Source organism: Rhipicephalus sanguineus, chromosome 3 (genome assembly GCF_013339695.2).
Source record: "Rhipicephalus sanguineus isolate Rsan-2018 chromosome 3, BIME_Rsan_1.4, whole genome shotgun sequence".
Classification (NCBI taxonomy): domain Eukaryota; kingdom Metazoa; phylum Arthropoda; class Arachnida; order Ixodida; family Ixodidae; genus Rhipicephalus; species Rhipicephalus sanguineus.
Window position 1 is genome coordinate 136,248,468 of NC_051178.1, and position 17,835 is coordinate 136,266,302.

At 43.5% G+C, this 17,835-nt stretch overlaps 1 protein-coding gene across 1 annotated transcript; it reads right to left on the reverse strand.

The window, feature by feature from the left end:
- Positions 1 to 241: 241 nt before the first annotated feature.
- On the reverse strand, positions 242 to 17,542 carry LOC119385889 (adenylate cyclase type 1; the record flags this gene model as incomplete). The annotated part of the gene is given in 11 exon segments (XM_037653257.1): positions 242 to 328; positions 4,204 to 4,348; positions 4,986 to 5,026; positions 6,476 to 6,655; positions 7,779 to 7,923; positions 10,715 to 10,873; positions 11,872 to 11,999; positions 12,128 to 12,239; positions 13,297 to 13,415; positions 15,499 to 15,648; positions 17,534 to 17,542. Coding segments are annotated over 11 exon segments (1,275 nt in total), but the record flags the coding sequence as incomplete, so codon positions are not given.
- Between the last annotated feature and the right edge of the window lie 293 nt (positions 17,543 to 17,835).

Here is a 17,835-nt window from a genome sequence, read left to right on the forward strand (position 1 = left end):
TTAATTACAGCCAAAAAATTTCTTTAACCATCTTAAAATCCCTGCCACTACAAGAAGAAACCGATTCTGAAGGCAGCAATCAAATATCGAATTTTCCTGATTTTTGAGAAGGTTGGAACATTTCTTGAAACACCCTGTATATCTAGGATATATGGCCTTATAACCAGGGAAGGCATGAGGGGCGCTAAGGAGCTCTGTTAGTCCAAGCAGCTTTTCAAGTGTTCCCTACCTTGGTAGCACAAGTGGCCTCGACTCCACTCAGCAAGAGAAGTACTCCTAGGATGCAAGCGAGGCTGTTGCCAAAGCCGTGATCCTTCTCACGGTGGTACTGCATGACAAAGAAGATAAAAACCTTTGCTTTAATGCTCAACGGAAGAACAGGAGTTGGAACTGCAGCACTAACACAAGGTCCCTACACTGAAATGCCCTGAACACAAATGCCTTGGTAATTAGCCAACGGTAGTACAGTGGAACATCAGTCAAGTGATCATACTGTGCAAGTTGTGTTATGGAAACCTAAAGGCAATCATTAAAGGCATTGGCAACTAACCACAATTTTTAATGAAGTTGTAATGGGCAGCAAATATGAAAAAAAAAAGGACTGCAAGCGATTTTTTTAATTGCATAGACTTTACATGTTGATAAGGAAATTGTGCTAAGTGAAAAACGACTTCATGAATCCTCAAGTTTGGCAGCAGATGAACTGAAACCTAAAAAAAGTCACAGTTTCGCCTCAAGGGTGAAGCAAGGAATGCGATAGCAAGAAATTGGAATGTCGCAGGAAGAGCGGCAAGCAGCTAGAAACTTACTATGCGCTGCTCAGGCACAAAGGACGCAGGAAATGAAAACACACAAGGCGAGTGTGAACTAACAACTGTCACAGCTCGACAACTGCAGTGCGCTGCTCAAACAAAAAGAAGCATGCATGAAAAGAACTACACAGGTACACATAGGACGAGTGCGAACTGTCACAGTTGTTACTTCAACTAACCGCTACGTTGACTATTCTAGCTAGCAGATCACTCCTTTCGCAAACGCGGCCGCTGCAGCGAGCAAAGTGACCTTCGTGTGGTCTATGGCTTCAACGCAAACTTTGCAGTGAACGCACAAGACGTACAAAACTCCCCCTCAAGAGATAATCGCGCCAACACGGTCGACCACGCCCTGTATGTCAAAGTACAAGTCGAAGGCGCACATCCCAACTCCGGCAAAACACTGGAAAGTTTTACAATTGGGGACCCAAGAAATTTGCGAGCCACCAGGACGCATACGCAGAACGTAAGCCGCTCTCGGACTTTTGTGCTTGCGTTATTCCAAGACCCTGCAGCGCCTTCCTTAGGGGCGGCAAACAAAAGCGCAGAGTGCGCGACCTCAAAAGAAGAAAATAAAGACGGCGCTTGGCAATGGCACGTGAAACCACGGCTCGCGTTTCCTGTGGATGTCGATTCTGCTCACTAAGGTAAAACTTCATTTGGCTCATGTTGGTACATATTCCTGAGGCTAAAATTACAGTACAAATGCACTTCTTTGTCCTTCTTACTTCTTCTTTATTTCTTTGTCCCTGCACCCATGTGAATATGATTTCATGTCTTTGTGTATCTAGTACACTATCATCCTTGATACACATTTTGGTTTAGAGCTATTGTTGTGTGCGTATGTGCGGTAAGTTTTGCTTGGGCTTATATATGCATTGGCGTATGAAAGAATAAAGCAGTTGTTAGCGCTTGTGTCATATGTTTCTTTTCTCCGTAAGTGTCTTGTGCGTTTGCACTGTAATTTTAGCCTCAGGATTCTGGTTGCGGTGTAACATATATACTGTGAGCCGTCTCGTTTCCTCCCTCCTGTGGCATAAGTCTACAAAGCCAAAGCGTTCCCACTAGCTCGCGCCACCACGAGCCACAGGACGTTCTTCCCCGGCCGACTTTCCCCCGGCCGACTGGCCACGAGTGGCATGGCGCTACAACCCCAAAATGGAAAACTAGGATGGGTCCCCAGCAATACGACGCAGCGTGGGGAACGATGCTACATGGCCCACGTCTTGCATAATTTTAATTTGGCCACGTGTGGCGTCCTGTGCGTTTCACCTAACACCGCATGCATTTGTATTCTTCCGTTAGTGTCCTGGAGAATGAATGAAGCATGGCGTAATTGTCTGAGGCAGCGAGCTGCGGAGCAAGGGGTCGCAGGTTCAAACCCCGGCCGAGCGCTTCGGAATTTTTTTCTCCTGAATTATTTTTATCTGTGGCTTTTATTGATATATACATACATATACATATCCGGGACATGACGGCGACGACAAAAAATCAGCCGAGAGTGTCCATATAATTGTTATCGCAATAAAAGAAATGCCAGGCCTGCGTGAAACATGCAGCACAGATACAGCAAAAGCTGGAAGAGCTGCCTCTCTAGAGCCCGTTCTAAGCTCTCTTGGGGCAACTAATACAAGTAAACATGCAAGGTATCCACTACGCCATAAATCATAATTTTTGTGAAGTAGGGAAGCACCCACTATGCCATTATTCGTCTTTCTGTGGATAAGCGAGGTACCCGCTACACATCTGTAAGACATTATGTGCACTTTGTTGATGCTGCATGTGGCTGATGACGACAGAGAATTATGGCGGATCACTATGTAGAGGATGGAAAGCTCTAAACCACACACCCGTTGTGCAATTACCATTGTGTGATGCCTGGTTGTTATTTTACTCTTCTGCCACGCTATACTACATACGTTAACATGACTCCTTGCCCGGCATGACACCTGTATAGGGTATTTTTTTTAAAGGAGTTTCAAGCACCAGCATGGCTCTGTCGTAGTAGACTCTACTGCCACACCGAGAGTCCGGTTTGAAATCCCATCCGTTCCTGGATATTTTCATTCTCTTTTCATTTTTTCTTATTTCACGCGATAGCGGTTACAGACACCAGCAGTAGCGGCGGCGGACAACTACGGCACGGTTGTTCTGATCTCATAACATCGTTCGCTGTAGAACTTACAGATCCCCTTATTCATCCGCCTCAGTTGACTCGAAGGTGGAAGCCGTCCTCTTCTTTTTCTTCTAAGTCAATGTATTCAACCTCCTGCGCCCCCCTCCAAAAGGTTTCTGCAACTAATGTGGTTTTGCACTGCCTCCAGGATCGGCCCACCTTTGACCAAACAATGAGGTGGTGAAATCACAAATTTTGGCCATCTGTGATGTCATGACATAATATGGCAACGTCATCCTTGTGATGACGACTTTTTGCGTCACTCGTGTTGACTGCCGCTGATGGGAGAAGCCGATGTGGGACGCTGGTCAGTTTTCGCATTTGGTGAGGCATCGAAGGCTTTTGCCTTAGTAATTCAGAGTACACTGTCCAATTTGACGAATCTCATTTTGCCTTGGAACTGGCAACTAGCCTTTTGCACATTAGTTTAGACATAACGTACAAATTTCTTACTGGAATTTATTATTAAAACTAATTTATTTACTTATTTATTAATTGCATGACTGATTGATAGCTCTGCATCGCTATGCTAGATTTCAGTTAGCTTACTATATCTTGCCTGTTAACACCATCATTTGGTATGTTCATATCTAAAGTGCCATGAGCAATTTTTCTTTACCTTACTGTTGCATTGCACAGGGTAGTTAATTTAGCGGGGAGTTACACTGGCTATAACTATGGTAAAGCATAGCAGGAGCCGCGTGTTGTGCACCAACGGTTTAGATGTGTGTGTTGTATTTTCACAAAGAGGCCACATATATCAGCATCGCTATGGTTGGCTGGACATTGGACCTAAAGTCTTTAACTAAACTTCAATGCAGCTTTAGTAAGACTCCACTGTTTCACCACTCAATTCCCCTTTATTGCCTGAGGTGGTGCTTTTGCAGTTTGTACACCATACTGTTTGCTTTCTTTATTACCATATCTCTTGCGAACAAAAGCTTGACTTTTCAACAGTGCTCAACTTTTTGGTGGTTGAACACATTATGTGACATTAGGAGAGGGAAACAATTAAAGGCACACTCTTACTAATATACCTCAAATGTAACGAAAGTTACAGTAATGCAGATATATCTTGGTTATAGTACTGCTCTATGAAAATTGAGGTCAAGAAATTGCAAGAGCCATCGTTATGACAGTCAGCTGGTTGTGCCAGCGATTAAGGGTAACATGCAGTGTGTTATAAAAATGCTAGTGCAATGCCACAAGGCTTACCTGTTCCTCCTTGGTCTTGTCCTTGAACCAGAGGGTAACCATGTTGACATGATTGGATTTCTCTCTGTCCACACTGCGTGCCTCGATGGCCTGAGCCAGGTACTTATTTATCCGATTGCTCGGCTGATGGTACACCACCGAATGCCTGACAAAAATTGAAACGGTTTCCAATCTTAGCACTACAATTCCTGCTTTTCTAACCCACACATAATCAATGTAAATAACTACTGAGTGTTGAGCTAGTCAGCGCATACTTTGTTAACGAACGGGAACAGAATTTTATGACAAGACATAATGCAAAGTGTCGACATACTCATCAAAAAGTGCTACTTTCTTTCACATCTGTAAAATTTCTATCATCAGAAACTACATGCTTCAGAATTTTATTGAATTCATGCCTAATTTTGAAAATGCTTCACAGTCGCTAAGTTCTGCCACAACGCATTTCTACAAGAAACTAGTCTACTGCTAGATGTGTTGGTTATGTAAACAGTTGATGTGCGATTTTCCCAACATAGTCAGCTGTTTTCAAAAATCCCAAATTTAGGTCACTGTAAATATTTTAACTATGTTTATACAATGCACTGAGAGAAGGAAAAATAGAAAAAAAAAGAGGTTATGTACGGCTGCCTCCACTAAAAAATAGTAACAAACTTTTCATCCTGTTCTTTGAACTTTCTTCAGGTGTAGCGGTTGCGAGCAGACAATATACAGTACTTTGACACATTCATACATTGAAACTTTCAAAAAGCAAGCTCTAGATATGAATAATTAAACGGTACCTTTTCTTTAGTGGTTTGTGCAGTTTATCAGTCATCTTGAACTGAAAAAACAAAGGTAGTATAAAAATCAGCACTCACAGCTTGCAAATTCAACAATGACATAGCAGTTTTCAAAAGCCATAATGACAGCAGACAAAAAAAAAAAAATTAGATACCATACAGAATGAGTAGGTGTCTTGAAATGGCTCACAGATTAAGAAAGAGCTAAGCGTTCCTGCAGATTTTATGGTGCTTTTTTGCTATATGCGTGCTATGCCTGCCATATTCACCATAGTAAAGCTCTTTCTTGTCGATCGAATCTCCATTTCTCATTATGAGACTTCTTGACAGCAACATTATGTTCCTTGCACATCATGTTGGACGGTTATGTCCAACATGCCTTGCACAAGTTAAAATATCATTCATAGTGGTAAAGTTTACTGAATTCTGATGGTGTACAATTTCACAACTGATAAAAACACCACCCTGTGCTGGTCCAAGCGAAGAAAGTCGACGAAGCCAGTACAAAGTGTTTGTGTACAAGCTTTTGTATAGTAAAGTATAGTGAACTGCTGGCTCTCCATAAAGGGACACCAAAAAGAAAAGCGACTTCTCTTGTATTAGTAAATTATCCTTCCACAATAGAACAAACACACACTCTTGCCACCAGAAAAAGCTTGGTAAGGTGGGTGATGCACAAAAAGAGAACACAAGTGGCGATGCCACTTTGTGTTCTGTTGAAATTTCTACACCAACTCACCGTGACATCGTAGCTTTTTTTTTTACTAATACATCGGCTAGGGCAGACATAACTCTTTAGTGGTAAAATGAATTATGCTTTGTCCCGGCAGGAGTGGGTTATACACAAAAATATGTACGAAGAACGTAACAGCCTGCAACAATCAGCAAATAAACTCGCATCACAAGAAAGAATATAGGACATCGCAAGTAAAAATATTAACGATAAAGTCAGAAGGCATAAGTAGAAATAAGGGCATGGTAGAGAAAAACAATGGTAAGTAGGAAAAAACTTCATCACAAAGAGCACAAGTGTAGCTAAGACACCGCACAAGAAAAAAGGAACAGAAAGAAAAAAATCACCGAGGATTACACAATAAGGTACATGTCCGCACAGCGGGTCATTCAAAGCGAAGCAGCATGCTCCAATTGTTTGTCTACATCACACACTGTCAAGAACATTGCAAGTTTCGAGAAATTTTCTTGAGGTAGTGTGACCAAGATACGAAGAAAAGGCTGAAATCTGTGACGTAACACAGACATTGAGGTGCTGGAGTTTCGGCATAAAATTCAAGTACAAAACACTGACCTTCATGTCATCCTCTAACAACGAGCCTACAATTGCGAAATTAACGACAATAGAGTTCTCAAAGAATTGCTCATGAGTGTAAACTTGTTTAGTGTTCCAGTTAAGTGTTCCTTTAACACTGCACCTAATAGCAGACAATGTTAATGAGCAGCTTTTAAGTTTTACTCTGTAGAAAGCAGATCACCTTTTTGCTAGGCTGCTTCTCAGCTGTACCACTGGGGCCAGGCATGGCCATGTTGGCAAAGGGCACATCAATGCTGTACTTGATAGAGTGCAACAGCTGCACCACCACATTGGAGACATTCTTGAATGACAGCTTGCGACCAGCCATGCGTCGAACGTGCAGCTGGTTGAACAGCATCGTCTGTGTTTCAAAAGAAATGCAATCGTTGACAGAGATTTACCATCACAAGCAAATGTGAATTTCAGGTCCCTCGCTCAGCCAGTCTTTTAATAAACGACTGTTGCATCCTAGCAATGCAAACACTACAGAAGCAAAAGTGCAAGAAGATAGCTTTGTAAAAGCTGTACCTATGATAATGAATCTGCTATGCTTTAAGATCTGAGTCTGTCTAAGTTTAAAAACTGGTGTTCACAAAACTAATGACATTCTACATGAAGCATGTGGTCACATGGAAAACAAAAGCGCGAGAATTTTTTATGCCCTTATTAACAAAATCTTTAAAGGGGCCCTGCAACACTTTTTCAGCGTGGTCAGAAAACGCTGCTGATCGGTAGTCGAGGCTCCCGAGAACACTCGAGCCTAACATATCGCAGCACGGGGCCTGGAATTTACAATTAGTTCTCAAAGTCAGCTAGAGATTGGTCCCTCTTCTCTCGACAAATGATGCCATAAACCCAAATGACCGCGTCATAAACCCAAAGTCCACAGCCACTGGCTGATTTGAGCATCGTGAGCTGCCGCTTAGTTACTGCTGCTGCCGCAAAATGCCGCCACATGCCCGCGCACACGCTCACAGTCGCACTAAACGTAAGTCGCGCATTCAAAGAAAAAAGAAGAAAAGAAAGTGCTCAAGATCGTGGCACGCACTGACGAACGGATGCATCTTCTAGCCCCTCAGTTCATCACCCCCCCCCCCTGCGTAACTTTCAGCACGCTCGCTGGTACAAAAGGAGGGAGAAAACGCTTGAAGCATGCAACAAATCCCTGAACTCCACTCGTACTTGACGAATTCTAAAAATTCTTGTGGCAGTCGATTTTAATGAAGCCATTTAATGATTACTTGAAAAAGTGTTGCAGGGCCCCTTTAACTCTACACCATGAAAGAATCACCGCTGCTTGTCACGTTTACCGTGTATTATGAGTCGGTCTTTACCACTTCAGAAACCAAAGAAAGCTGATCTACAGGGTCCTTACAATGCTCAGGGGCGAGACCAGACATTCACAGACTAGGGCAAATGTGACGAAATATCAGGCAGTGTTAAGTATCTTGTCACGAGAGAAGCCTTACAAAGGTTGAGCGCACCTTTCTCCTGTGTGCAGGTGGTCGAATGAAGAATGTGTTGACATTGTGTTCACGCAAGTAGCTGTTGCGCTCCTGCCCTCTGCCTGGTTCCAACTGGTACTCGCCGTGCAGACACTCCACAGTTGCCTCTGTCACATGTACACGCCTGTGAGGAAACGAGAGGGTGACATAACCCTGATCAGTACATAGTGTCATGGTTAAGAATTGCCGCTAAAAGTGAGTGCGGAAGTGGAATCAGTTCATCTTATGACACACGCTTCCGTTACCTAAACAGACCAGCTCCACAACAGACACTCTTTATTTAAAGGGACACTAAAGGTAAATAACAATTTATGTCAGAGTGAAAGCTCAATGTATGACAACGTCTAAAACGGCAATATTATCAACAGCAGTGCCCTACTTACCGAAGTATTAAGCTAAATGTATCACATGATGAGCACCACGAGTGGGACATTTTCAAGTGATCCCGATGACGTATGAGAGTCTGCCTACAATAAATCACTAGTAATCAAACTAGCAGCAATGATAAAAGAACCTTCCGTGCATCAAAAGACGTAATAAAACGCTGTTTGTTTGTTTCTGTTTGATTCATGGAAAAAAGAACCTCTGTGGCGTTGCCATGGGGAACGGCGCGCGTGGTTCAAAGGTTCCGTTTTTGCCGAATTGCGCTTCTACCAGGCGCCCTGCTTCGCTCACGCGGTCGCGTCTCAGTGGTAGTTTCAGGTATCGCATACTGCCGCGTGTGTTTTGCACGCTCGTGAAAGTTGCTCTGACAGAAAGTTCGACAAAATGTCGCATGTATGTGATGTTGCTGGATGCCCGAATGGTGCACACCGCCAGTGCTGCAGCAAGGAAACCAATGTGTCTTTTCACGGGGTGCCGCGGAACCCTCACGCTCAGAGTGGCTTAGTCGCTGAATTGGATCCCAGCGTCGCGAGCCAATGTCTCGTCAAGTTCTCCATCCACATCCATTGCGCTGATTGCGGCAAGCTTCGATGGCTTCGATGGCCGTTGTTACTGCTGTGGGTCCCGCTACTTTCGCTCTGCTGCTACTAGTGTCGGTGGCCGCACAGTAAAGGCGGGCAACGTTGGGCACGGCAGCAGGGACGTATGAAAGTTGGATTTCAGGCGGGTGACTTGAAGTGCGCTAACGCGATGCGGACCACTAAAACGCTGATTTTATTTCAAAATAAGCACTTCCTTGACATAAAAGTAGCACTACGAGGTTTCTGGACCGCTATTTCAACAATCCATGTCTACTTAATATTTGAAAAAATTTGTAACTGCGCTAAGGACGAGACACCAGAAACGAAGTGGACAGGACGATGTACGCTTCTCGACTTAATATTTGCCTTTAGTGTCCCTTTAAGCTAGAATGTGCTGACTTGGAATGCCATAATCAAACCGGTCTGCCGTGCCACTTGTCAATCAATCAATCAATCAATCAATCAATCAATCAATCAATCAATCAATCAACCAACCAATCAATCAATCAATCAATCTCCCTTTTAGGGCTGCAGAAGTTGCATCTTTTCCCTAACTCAACTTCATCTCTCTCTCTCTCTTTCTGATCAACCATGAAGGGAACCCACATCGCTCATACACTCAAACCTCATTATAACAAAGTCTCATCTGCCACGAAAATAACTTCGTTATATCCGAAAATTCGTTATAAACGTTTATTTTTAACACTGTAGCTATGACAAGGCTATTCTTCATTTACTTCGTTATAACCGATAATTCGTTATATCCGAGTTCGTTATAACGAGGTTTGAGTGTATTCAGAAAGCATGAAAGGCTGTTGCTCCCTGTCATGGACTTTTATTTAATTCATGCAGCAACTATGCATGCTCAATGAAAGCTCACATATGAGGTGAAAAAATTTGAAACCATGAAAATAAATTTACTCTTTTGGGCATTGCAGCGCAACATTCACACAGAGTGCTCAAATAAGACAGGCGAAGGACAGTATGATTTGCATAGTTGTTTAGTATGTTTGTTTGCAAGTTACAAATGGCTGGTCAGAAAAAATAATTGTACACTAATGAAATTTCATGCAGTAAGTTATGGCTGAAGACACCTACAAACAACAAATAGTTTTTGTGATATCCTCATAGATTTTGGCACAAAATTTAAAAATGGAACTTTGACCTTAATGTTCTCTTCTATTAATAAACTTATTATGGTGAAATTAAAGACATTATAGTTATCAGAGTACACTTTATCAATCTAAACCGATTCATTGTTTCACTTTAGTGTCCTTTTGAAATATTCCTTCACGTATTTTCATTCCAAAGAATAGAATGCGACTAACTTCTATCTGTGCCAGTAAAATACAACTGCACTTGTATTTCTCTTCTGTTGTCACTATGAGGTGCAAGATGAAACAGATTCGACCTGAGTGTGGAGGTACCATGATTATAGGTAACAGCAGTGCTACAGAAAACCTCCAAATGATAATAGTGAATTTAGGCTGCCAGACACGATCCAAACAGCTTAGAATAACAGAGAGCTGAGCTAGTTGGCAAGTATTCAATCTAAAAAGACAGGGCGTGCAAATACGGACACAAGAAAGAAGTTGGGAAACCACAAACGCTGGCGTTTGTGATGTCCTGACTTTTTTCTTGTGTCCGTGCTTGCACGCCCTGTCTTTTTAGAATGATACAAACAGTTGGCACCAACAGCATTGGTAAGTACTATCTGGTGCTACAGAATGCCATATGAACTTGCTGAAACCATTTTGTTGGAGACAATCGTCAAGTGGCATCAGTACACATGCAATGGGTTCAGGCAATTTGAGTTCTACCGACATGCTATGGTTGCAATCTACACTGATGTGACTCCTTCGGTCAATCGTTTTCTTGCTGTCATGAACTTAAAGTATTCCGAAAACATGACAGTTATGTTGTTCTCCCTCAGCACCATGATATACGCACCCTGGGATGCCGCCAGCCTCCATTGCATTGGCCAAAGTGACATCGTTGGACCAAACATCGTACTGCCACTTGCGCAGGCCCAGTACACCGCATAGCACCCGGCCCGTGTGAATGCCTACCCGCATGTTGAGTTGTACCTCTGTGGCTTCCACAACCGACCTGTAATGGGTCAAAGCACGAAAGGTTAAGGTGCTTTTTGGCTACTCTTTCTGCAGCTAAGAATGAAAGTACTATTAAACATCGACCTAACGAAGTCAGCGGAAGCTCAGGGCCATGTTGCTAAGTTGAGAACATTGCTGAATTGAAAGCACTGACATGAACAATCGCACAAATGACATACTTTCCCGAACAGCAAAAGAACTGTTATTCTTGCATCTGTACACACTTATTGTAGGCAGCGAGCTTTCTGAGCGCATGTTGCATTGTCTCATGGAGGTGCGAAACCTTCTTTAATAAGTCAGTGGCCTTCACTACCTCAAATCAAACAAAGTGTGCTCGTACCATACCCATATTTTTCCCAAAACTTCTTTGACTGAAATGTCGAGCTCTCTTTGTTTCCTCAATATTTTTAATGTGTTTAATATTTTAATGTTTAGTATGTCTAAGGTGCTAACTTGTGTCAGTAAAACAGCAGAAATAAATTTTGTTTAATAACACTTTATTTTCAATCCTTAGACAAAACCTTGCAGCATTAGCAAGCTTCAGCTACATTAATGATTTGGGTGTGTTACAGGGGTACAAGAAATGGAGTGTTTATGCAAACATCACGAGTTTTCACTCCAGAAAAGGAAAAACAAAATTTTAAGGCTTTACTCCTTGTGTGGTCTCAGTGTACACTATTGCATGTTCTTCTTCAAGACACCAAAATGATTATAAGTTATCTGGTAACTATTACTAGTGATTTCATGCCACACTTTTCAAAAAACATCATCATTAGATAATGTAACAGTTTCCATTTGACGATGTGCTTCAGGCATATGAATACACATTAAGCAAGATTCAGTGGCATCTCTTTCGTTCAGTGATGCTAAATCGTGGTTAAGATATGTTAGGGGGGGCTATATGAAAGCGTTAGTACATAGTCATGGTATCATATTAGCCCTAGCATGAGAGCCAAAGCAGATCTTTAAATAGTAAAAAAGGCAAGTGACACTCACGCTATAGCGTCAATCATGTCTAGCCCCATTTCAACAGTACAGTGAGCGTGGTCAGAACGAGGCTCAGGCAGGCCACTCACGCAGTAGTAGCAGTCGCCCAAGATTTTGATGCGCAGACAGTGGTTGTCCTGAAAACAAGAAGCAAAGAAACGTTCAAACAGGAGAATACTTGCAACGCATAAAGATTTCCTGTACTCTCAATATCGTGAACAAATTTACAATAACACACAAACAGCTGTGTGACAGGTGAACTCACATTAGCCAGCTGGTCAAAACGTCCAAATAGTTCGTTCAGGAGCCTAACCAATTCTTGGGCGCTACACTGAGAGGCCAGCACTGTGAAGCCAACAATGTCAGCAAACAGGATGCTGCAAGATCAATAAGCACACCGATGACAAGTTAAAGTACCATAATCACAAAAAGAAAGGTGTAAAAGAAGAGTTAGTTAAGCCAGATGTGCATTCACGTGTTTTACGAAACAGGTGCAAAAGTTCATCCCAGCTGCACAAGCCCCTGGAATAATGTACTTAAGGGGGGATGTGGCAATGAAAACTAACTTTGTTATTTATGGAGATAAAGTGATGAAATTTGGCATGCAGATGTGATATGCTGTGCTGATATCATAACTGAAATCGGTTTTGAGTTATGTGTTGTAGTTTTTGAGTTACAACACTTGATAGACTCTCATTGTCATCCCAAAATTAAGTAATGAATTAGACATAAGTTCATCAAGATTTTTGCATAAGGATATTCACAAGGGCCCATTCTGTGCCGTAATGCTATTGGTTTATTTTTTAATGTTCAAATAAGCACACACAAAAATGGCAGACGGCCGAGGAAGGAGGCCAGAGGCCAAAGAAGAGCGTTGGCTGTGGCGTCCAGCCATCTGAAGTGCCAAAACATTCTGACTGCCTCGTGCCACGAGCCGCTGGCACTCGTATATTATTTTTCAGAGGTTGGCTGGCCGCGACTGACGCGATGCTAGAGGCCCTTTTGCATCAGACCCAAATAGAAGTTGAGCTGTAACAATGCCCTCACACTATAACATCAGTTGACTGATTTTAAAGATATGAATTCACATTCAGGCTTTAAGAACAACACCCGGCCAAGATGCACACTCTATGATGTAATACATTCAAGCACATTTAAGCTTTGTATGTGCGAAAGTATTGTTCTGGTATTTCACTTTGCCACTGAATTACTCGTTACTTATACTTGTGCACACTGATTCATAAATTTGTAACTCATGAATGAACCAAGTGGGCCCTTTTTATCAATCCTTCTTTTTTTTTTCCATGCCAACTGAAGTTCTTATTTCTCACAACTTTATTGCCTCGTACCTTGCTTCATTCCTCCAAGTTATTTACACTTTACCACTTATGACATAGTGTAGGATAGAAAAAAATGAAAGGATTAAATACATACCTGACATTTTCATGCTTTTGTATGTAGATCTTATGGAACTGGCCAGCTCGGGGAGCTATGATGTCTTCTTTCATCTCCATGGCGACATGTTGTGGCAACACGCTCAGTAGTAACCGTTCCTGTGAAATAACGCAGAGGCCACCAATTACTTGTACCAATCAAACCTTTATCAAACAGTTTCCAAATGAAAATTGCTTTTATTAATGCTCTTTCCAAGTGGGGTTAAAGGGGACCTGCAACATTTTTTCAGCATAGGCAGAAAACACTGCCGATCGGTAGTTGAGGCTCCTGAGCATATAGCACACCACGCGGCCTGGTATTTTACGTCAGCTAGAAATCGTTCCCTCTTCTTTCTACAATTGATGCTATGCATAGGCGGACAGTTTTCATTTTCCCGGAGGGGGCAGGGGCCAGACTTGCCCTTCCATATTATATATATATATATATATATATATATATATATATATATATATATATATATATATATATATATATATATACACAGCAGTAGACTCTCATTAAACGGAACCTGAAGGGACCCGGAAAATATGTTCCATTTAACAAGAGTTTCGTTTACTGAGAGATGAACTGGGTTGAAACATTCAGGTATGAAACCAATCATGCTAAAAGCAGTTGTTCCATTTAAGCAGCAATTCCGTTTAAGAGATTTCCGTTTACTGAGAGTCCACTGTATATATATATACAGAGAGAGAGAGAGAGAGAGACTGTTGGCCGTCCTGTCCTATCAGACAGGACGGCCAACAGTCCGTTGTCAATGGACGGGGATTCAAGCCAAGCTCTTAAAAAACATCCTGCCGAGGGGGCTCGGCCCCCCATGAAGCAGTCCGGAGGGGGGCCCAGCCCCCTGTACTCTCCGCCTATGATACTATACACCCGAATTCACGGCTATTGGCTGATTTGAGCATCGTGAGGTGCATAGTTACTGCAGCTGCCTCAAAATGCCACCACGTGCCCGCGCACAGGCACTCGCAGTCACATTGAATGTAAGCCATGCGTTCGAAGAAAAAAAGAAAAAAAGTGCTCAAGGTCATGACGCGTGCATGACTCAACTTCTTTCCCCCGTGCCATCCCTCCCTGCTTAGCCTCCAGCGTGCTCGTCGGGACGAGAGAAGGGAGGAAGCTATTACAGCGTGCGACAAATCTCTGTAACTCCGCTTGTACTTGATGTATCTTAAAATTTTTTGCGGCTTGTTGATTCGTGGGGCAATAAACTCCTTTAATGAAGTGATTCGATGGTTACTTGGAACAGTCGCAGGGTCCCTTTAACACCATTTTTTTTGTTTTCTCAATTTAGTGAAGCAATATTGAGCAGCTGTTTCTATTTCTTGAAGTTTTAGTGTGCAATAAGTGAAGTTCCACTGCTTCCAGGAGATATTAAAAAGTTTCAAAGAACAAAGTGCTTTTTGCATAATCTGTGGCACTCTGCCTGTGTACTGCACTCACGCTCCATATTCTTATGCATCCTATAGAAGGAACACTCGTCAAGGTATGAGAAATAAATGTGCGAGTATCTGTGAGCTGACAGTGACAGCTGAGGTATTAGTAAAGCCTAAATCCACTGAAAAGGACATTGTATGCCAAAGCACTTTGTAATGCTTTGGATGGCACACAGTACCAATGGTGCCAGAGGCTGTGCTGGTACCCACACACCACTCATAGCATCTTAAGTTTGCCATCATTTTGCGTCTTGCATTATGTCTTTTTTATTTCTCTAATCAAGCCTCCTTCCTCTCCACACTAACCTTCTCAGTATTGAATTGAAATTCTCAGTCTCCCTAAACCTCATGGAGAGGTGCATCGTAATAGAAATTTGATGGCACTTAGGGGAACTTTCTAATCTTGAGTTCCTGAAGGCATCGTGCTTTCTTTTGTAGATATTTTGTCATAACGCCACTTGTATATTTTTTTTCTTTTTTTTCTTCAACACTACTTATCACAGAAATGAATCATTTGGTCACAAGTACAAATATGTTCACTAGGTCATGTGCACAATTTTGTATATTTGCCATATAACTTTCTCATTCAGCTGAAACCTAGATTTGTATTTAGCTCGCCAGTAAAGCTCACTCTCCTGCATGAGTGCATACGTACAAACACACACACAATTGTGAAGGTGAGAGCCAGGCTGCAGGTAATGTGTGTCTCACTTTGTGTGTAATAGTGGTAGGGCTTGCAGCTTACGAGTTTCTCATTCTCATCCTCCATGTGCAAACGGGCGTTGATGCAGTTTCGGGTGTCCAGAAAGGCCTTCCGTTGAGCATGCTCCATGATGGAATGCACAAACACCCCCACCAGGTGGCCACATATAAACACTAGCACGTTGGCGGCAACCTGCGAGTGTAAACAAAAAAAAGGAAAGTAAAGTAACACCAATGCTATTTATGACAAAACCTAATATTGCATTTTAAAAGTCACAATTTTGCCACAAACAGGAAGTAGCAATTGCGATAGCGACAAATTGGAATGCCATGTGAAGTAACGCTAGCAGCTCACTCCTTTGGCATGCAACCTGGTGGAACTAAACAAATGGGTGACATAAGGAAATGCAGCCTCTGCAACGAGCAAAGCGAACTTCGTGCTGTCTATGGCCTCAGCGCAAGCTTGCAACGACAGCACAACATGTACAAAGGTATGCACCGTCTGCTGATCTCGTCTAAAGATACTGCGCGCGCGCGCATGCGGCCAACAACGCCCGGCTGGTCAAGATACACGATTTCCTCCGACCCCCACCCCCCACCCTCCCCTTTTCCTTACCGGCACCCTTCAATGCGCCTTTCGCGTGACGACGGAGACGGCCGCCACGTTTCATCTAGCTAGCTGTGTTATCGATTTGGACTTTACACGGAGCATCACGGCGACGGCAAAAATTTGCTTCGAATGTCCACGTAATTGCTATCGCAATTGAAAACACTGGGTATTTAGGTCTTCGCCACAGGACATGAAAATGGAAACATTACAGTAGCCTACAAGTTCGACCAAAAGGCCACCCAGTTTCTCACGCAGTGGCGCCTACAGCACGATGTTTTGGAAAATGACTGCGAGTCTACACAATGACAATAAACATTCTTTATTAAGGGTGGGACGCCCACACACGAAAAGCCCTTCACATGCTCTCACTCTGGCAGTTTTTTTACAGAGGGCGCAACTGCGGCAAAAACACCCATGCGTCCGCTATGGGCGTCCGCAAAGAGTGTAATTCCATGTGTTATATGTTACTAAGATCCTATGACCCCCCCCCCCTTCCACCTTCTTTTGATGCAGCCTAATAACGCCAAAGTATATTGTACAAAAAGGTAACTATTCTAGGATTCAAGTGGCGGTTTTGCTATCTTCTTCCAGTCCCTTCACTCTTTAATCGGTGCACACGAGCACGTTCCTATCGAATCGGTGGCTCGAGCTGTAGTTGCTAGAAATATCCATTAGTCTAGGCCTAAACTTCCTAGGAGAAATGTGCAATTTACAAGATGTCAACGATCGGGTGACCGACACAGATCAACAACCCGCAGTCGCAGGAAGACGCGTGTGCGTATACGTTGAAAAATAATACTGGGAACATCAGCGTCCCCGCCCTTTGGCCGATAATGGCCGCGCGCATCCCTTGGAAACTGCACACTCGCGCGAAAAAGACAGGATGCGTCGGCCCGCGCCCATCTAGCAGAATTTCCCAGACAAAGAGGGTCTTTGAACGGGCGGATTGGCCCTATCGTCAAGTCCTTCAGGGGGTGTAGGGCTGCGCGGATTTTCTTTTCGAGAGGCTAGATCCGCAGACGGCGCGCAGGCAAAGCTCATCACGAAAGCTTTCGAAGAGCCGCTCGAGCCGGCGATGCGCGACCCAGACGCCGTCGCTGTCCCAAGAAAAGAAAAAAAAAAAGAGCGTCCGCTCTGTGGCAAGCCAGGCACCCCGTTCACGAACGACAGCGTCGAACGCGCGCGCGTTCTCGGCGAAAGACGATACGGGCACTCCAGCGCGCCCGCGCGCCATCGCTCTCAGCAAGTGCTGCAGCCTTCCAAGTGCATTGCGGAAACTACAAGAACAAAACGCCATGTTCGTTGACTCCTCTTTCGAAGCGGCAGCGCCTACGACAGGCGCGCGTTTTTGCGCCGCGGTCGACGGATGGGCGCGCGCAGCGAAGTCCATGGTGCTCGCGTCGCGTGCGGATAGGTTTACTCAAGACGCCGCGACACTTCGATCACGGTACATCGAGTGTCCGCCGACCAGCGGCATGACGGCCTCGAAGGCGCGAAGGACGCAGCGGCACCGAGGCACAGTGATTTTTTTTTTTTTTCAATGATACCACGTAGGGCGCAATGAACAATTGAATAGGGTTAAGCATCGTGGACACAGTCTCAGGTCACCCCCACCCCCTGGATTTAATAAGAAGGTTAATTAGAAACAGAATAAAAGGCCATAAAGAGTAAGCGGCTGCATTTTGATGGAGGCGAAAATGTTTGAGGCCCATGTACTTAGCTTTAGGTGCACGTTAAAGAACCCCAGGGGGTCGAAATTTCCGGAAAACT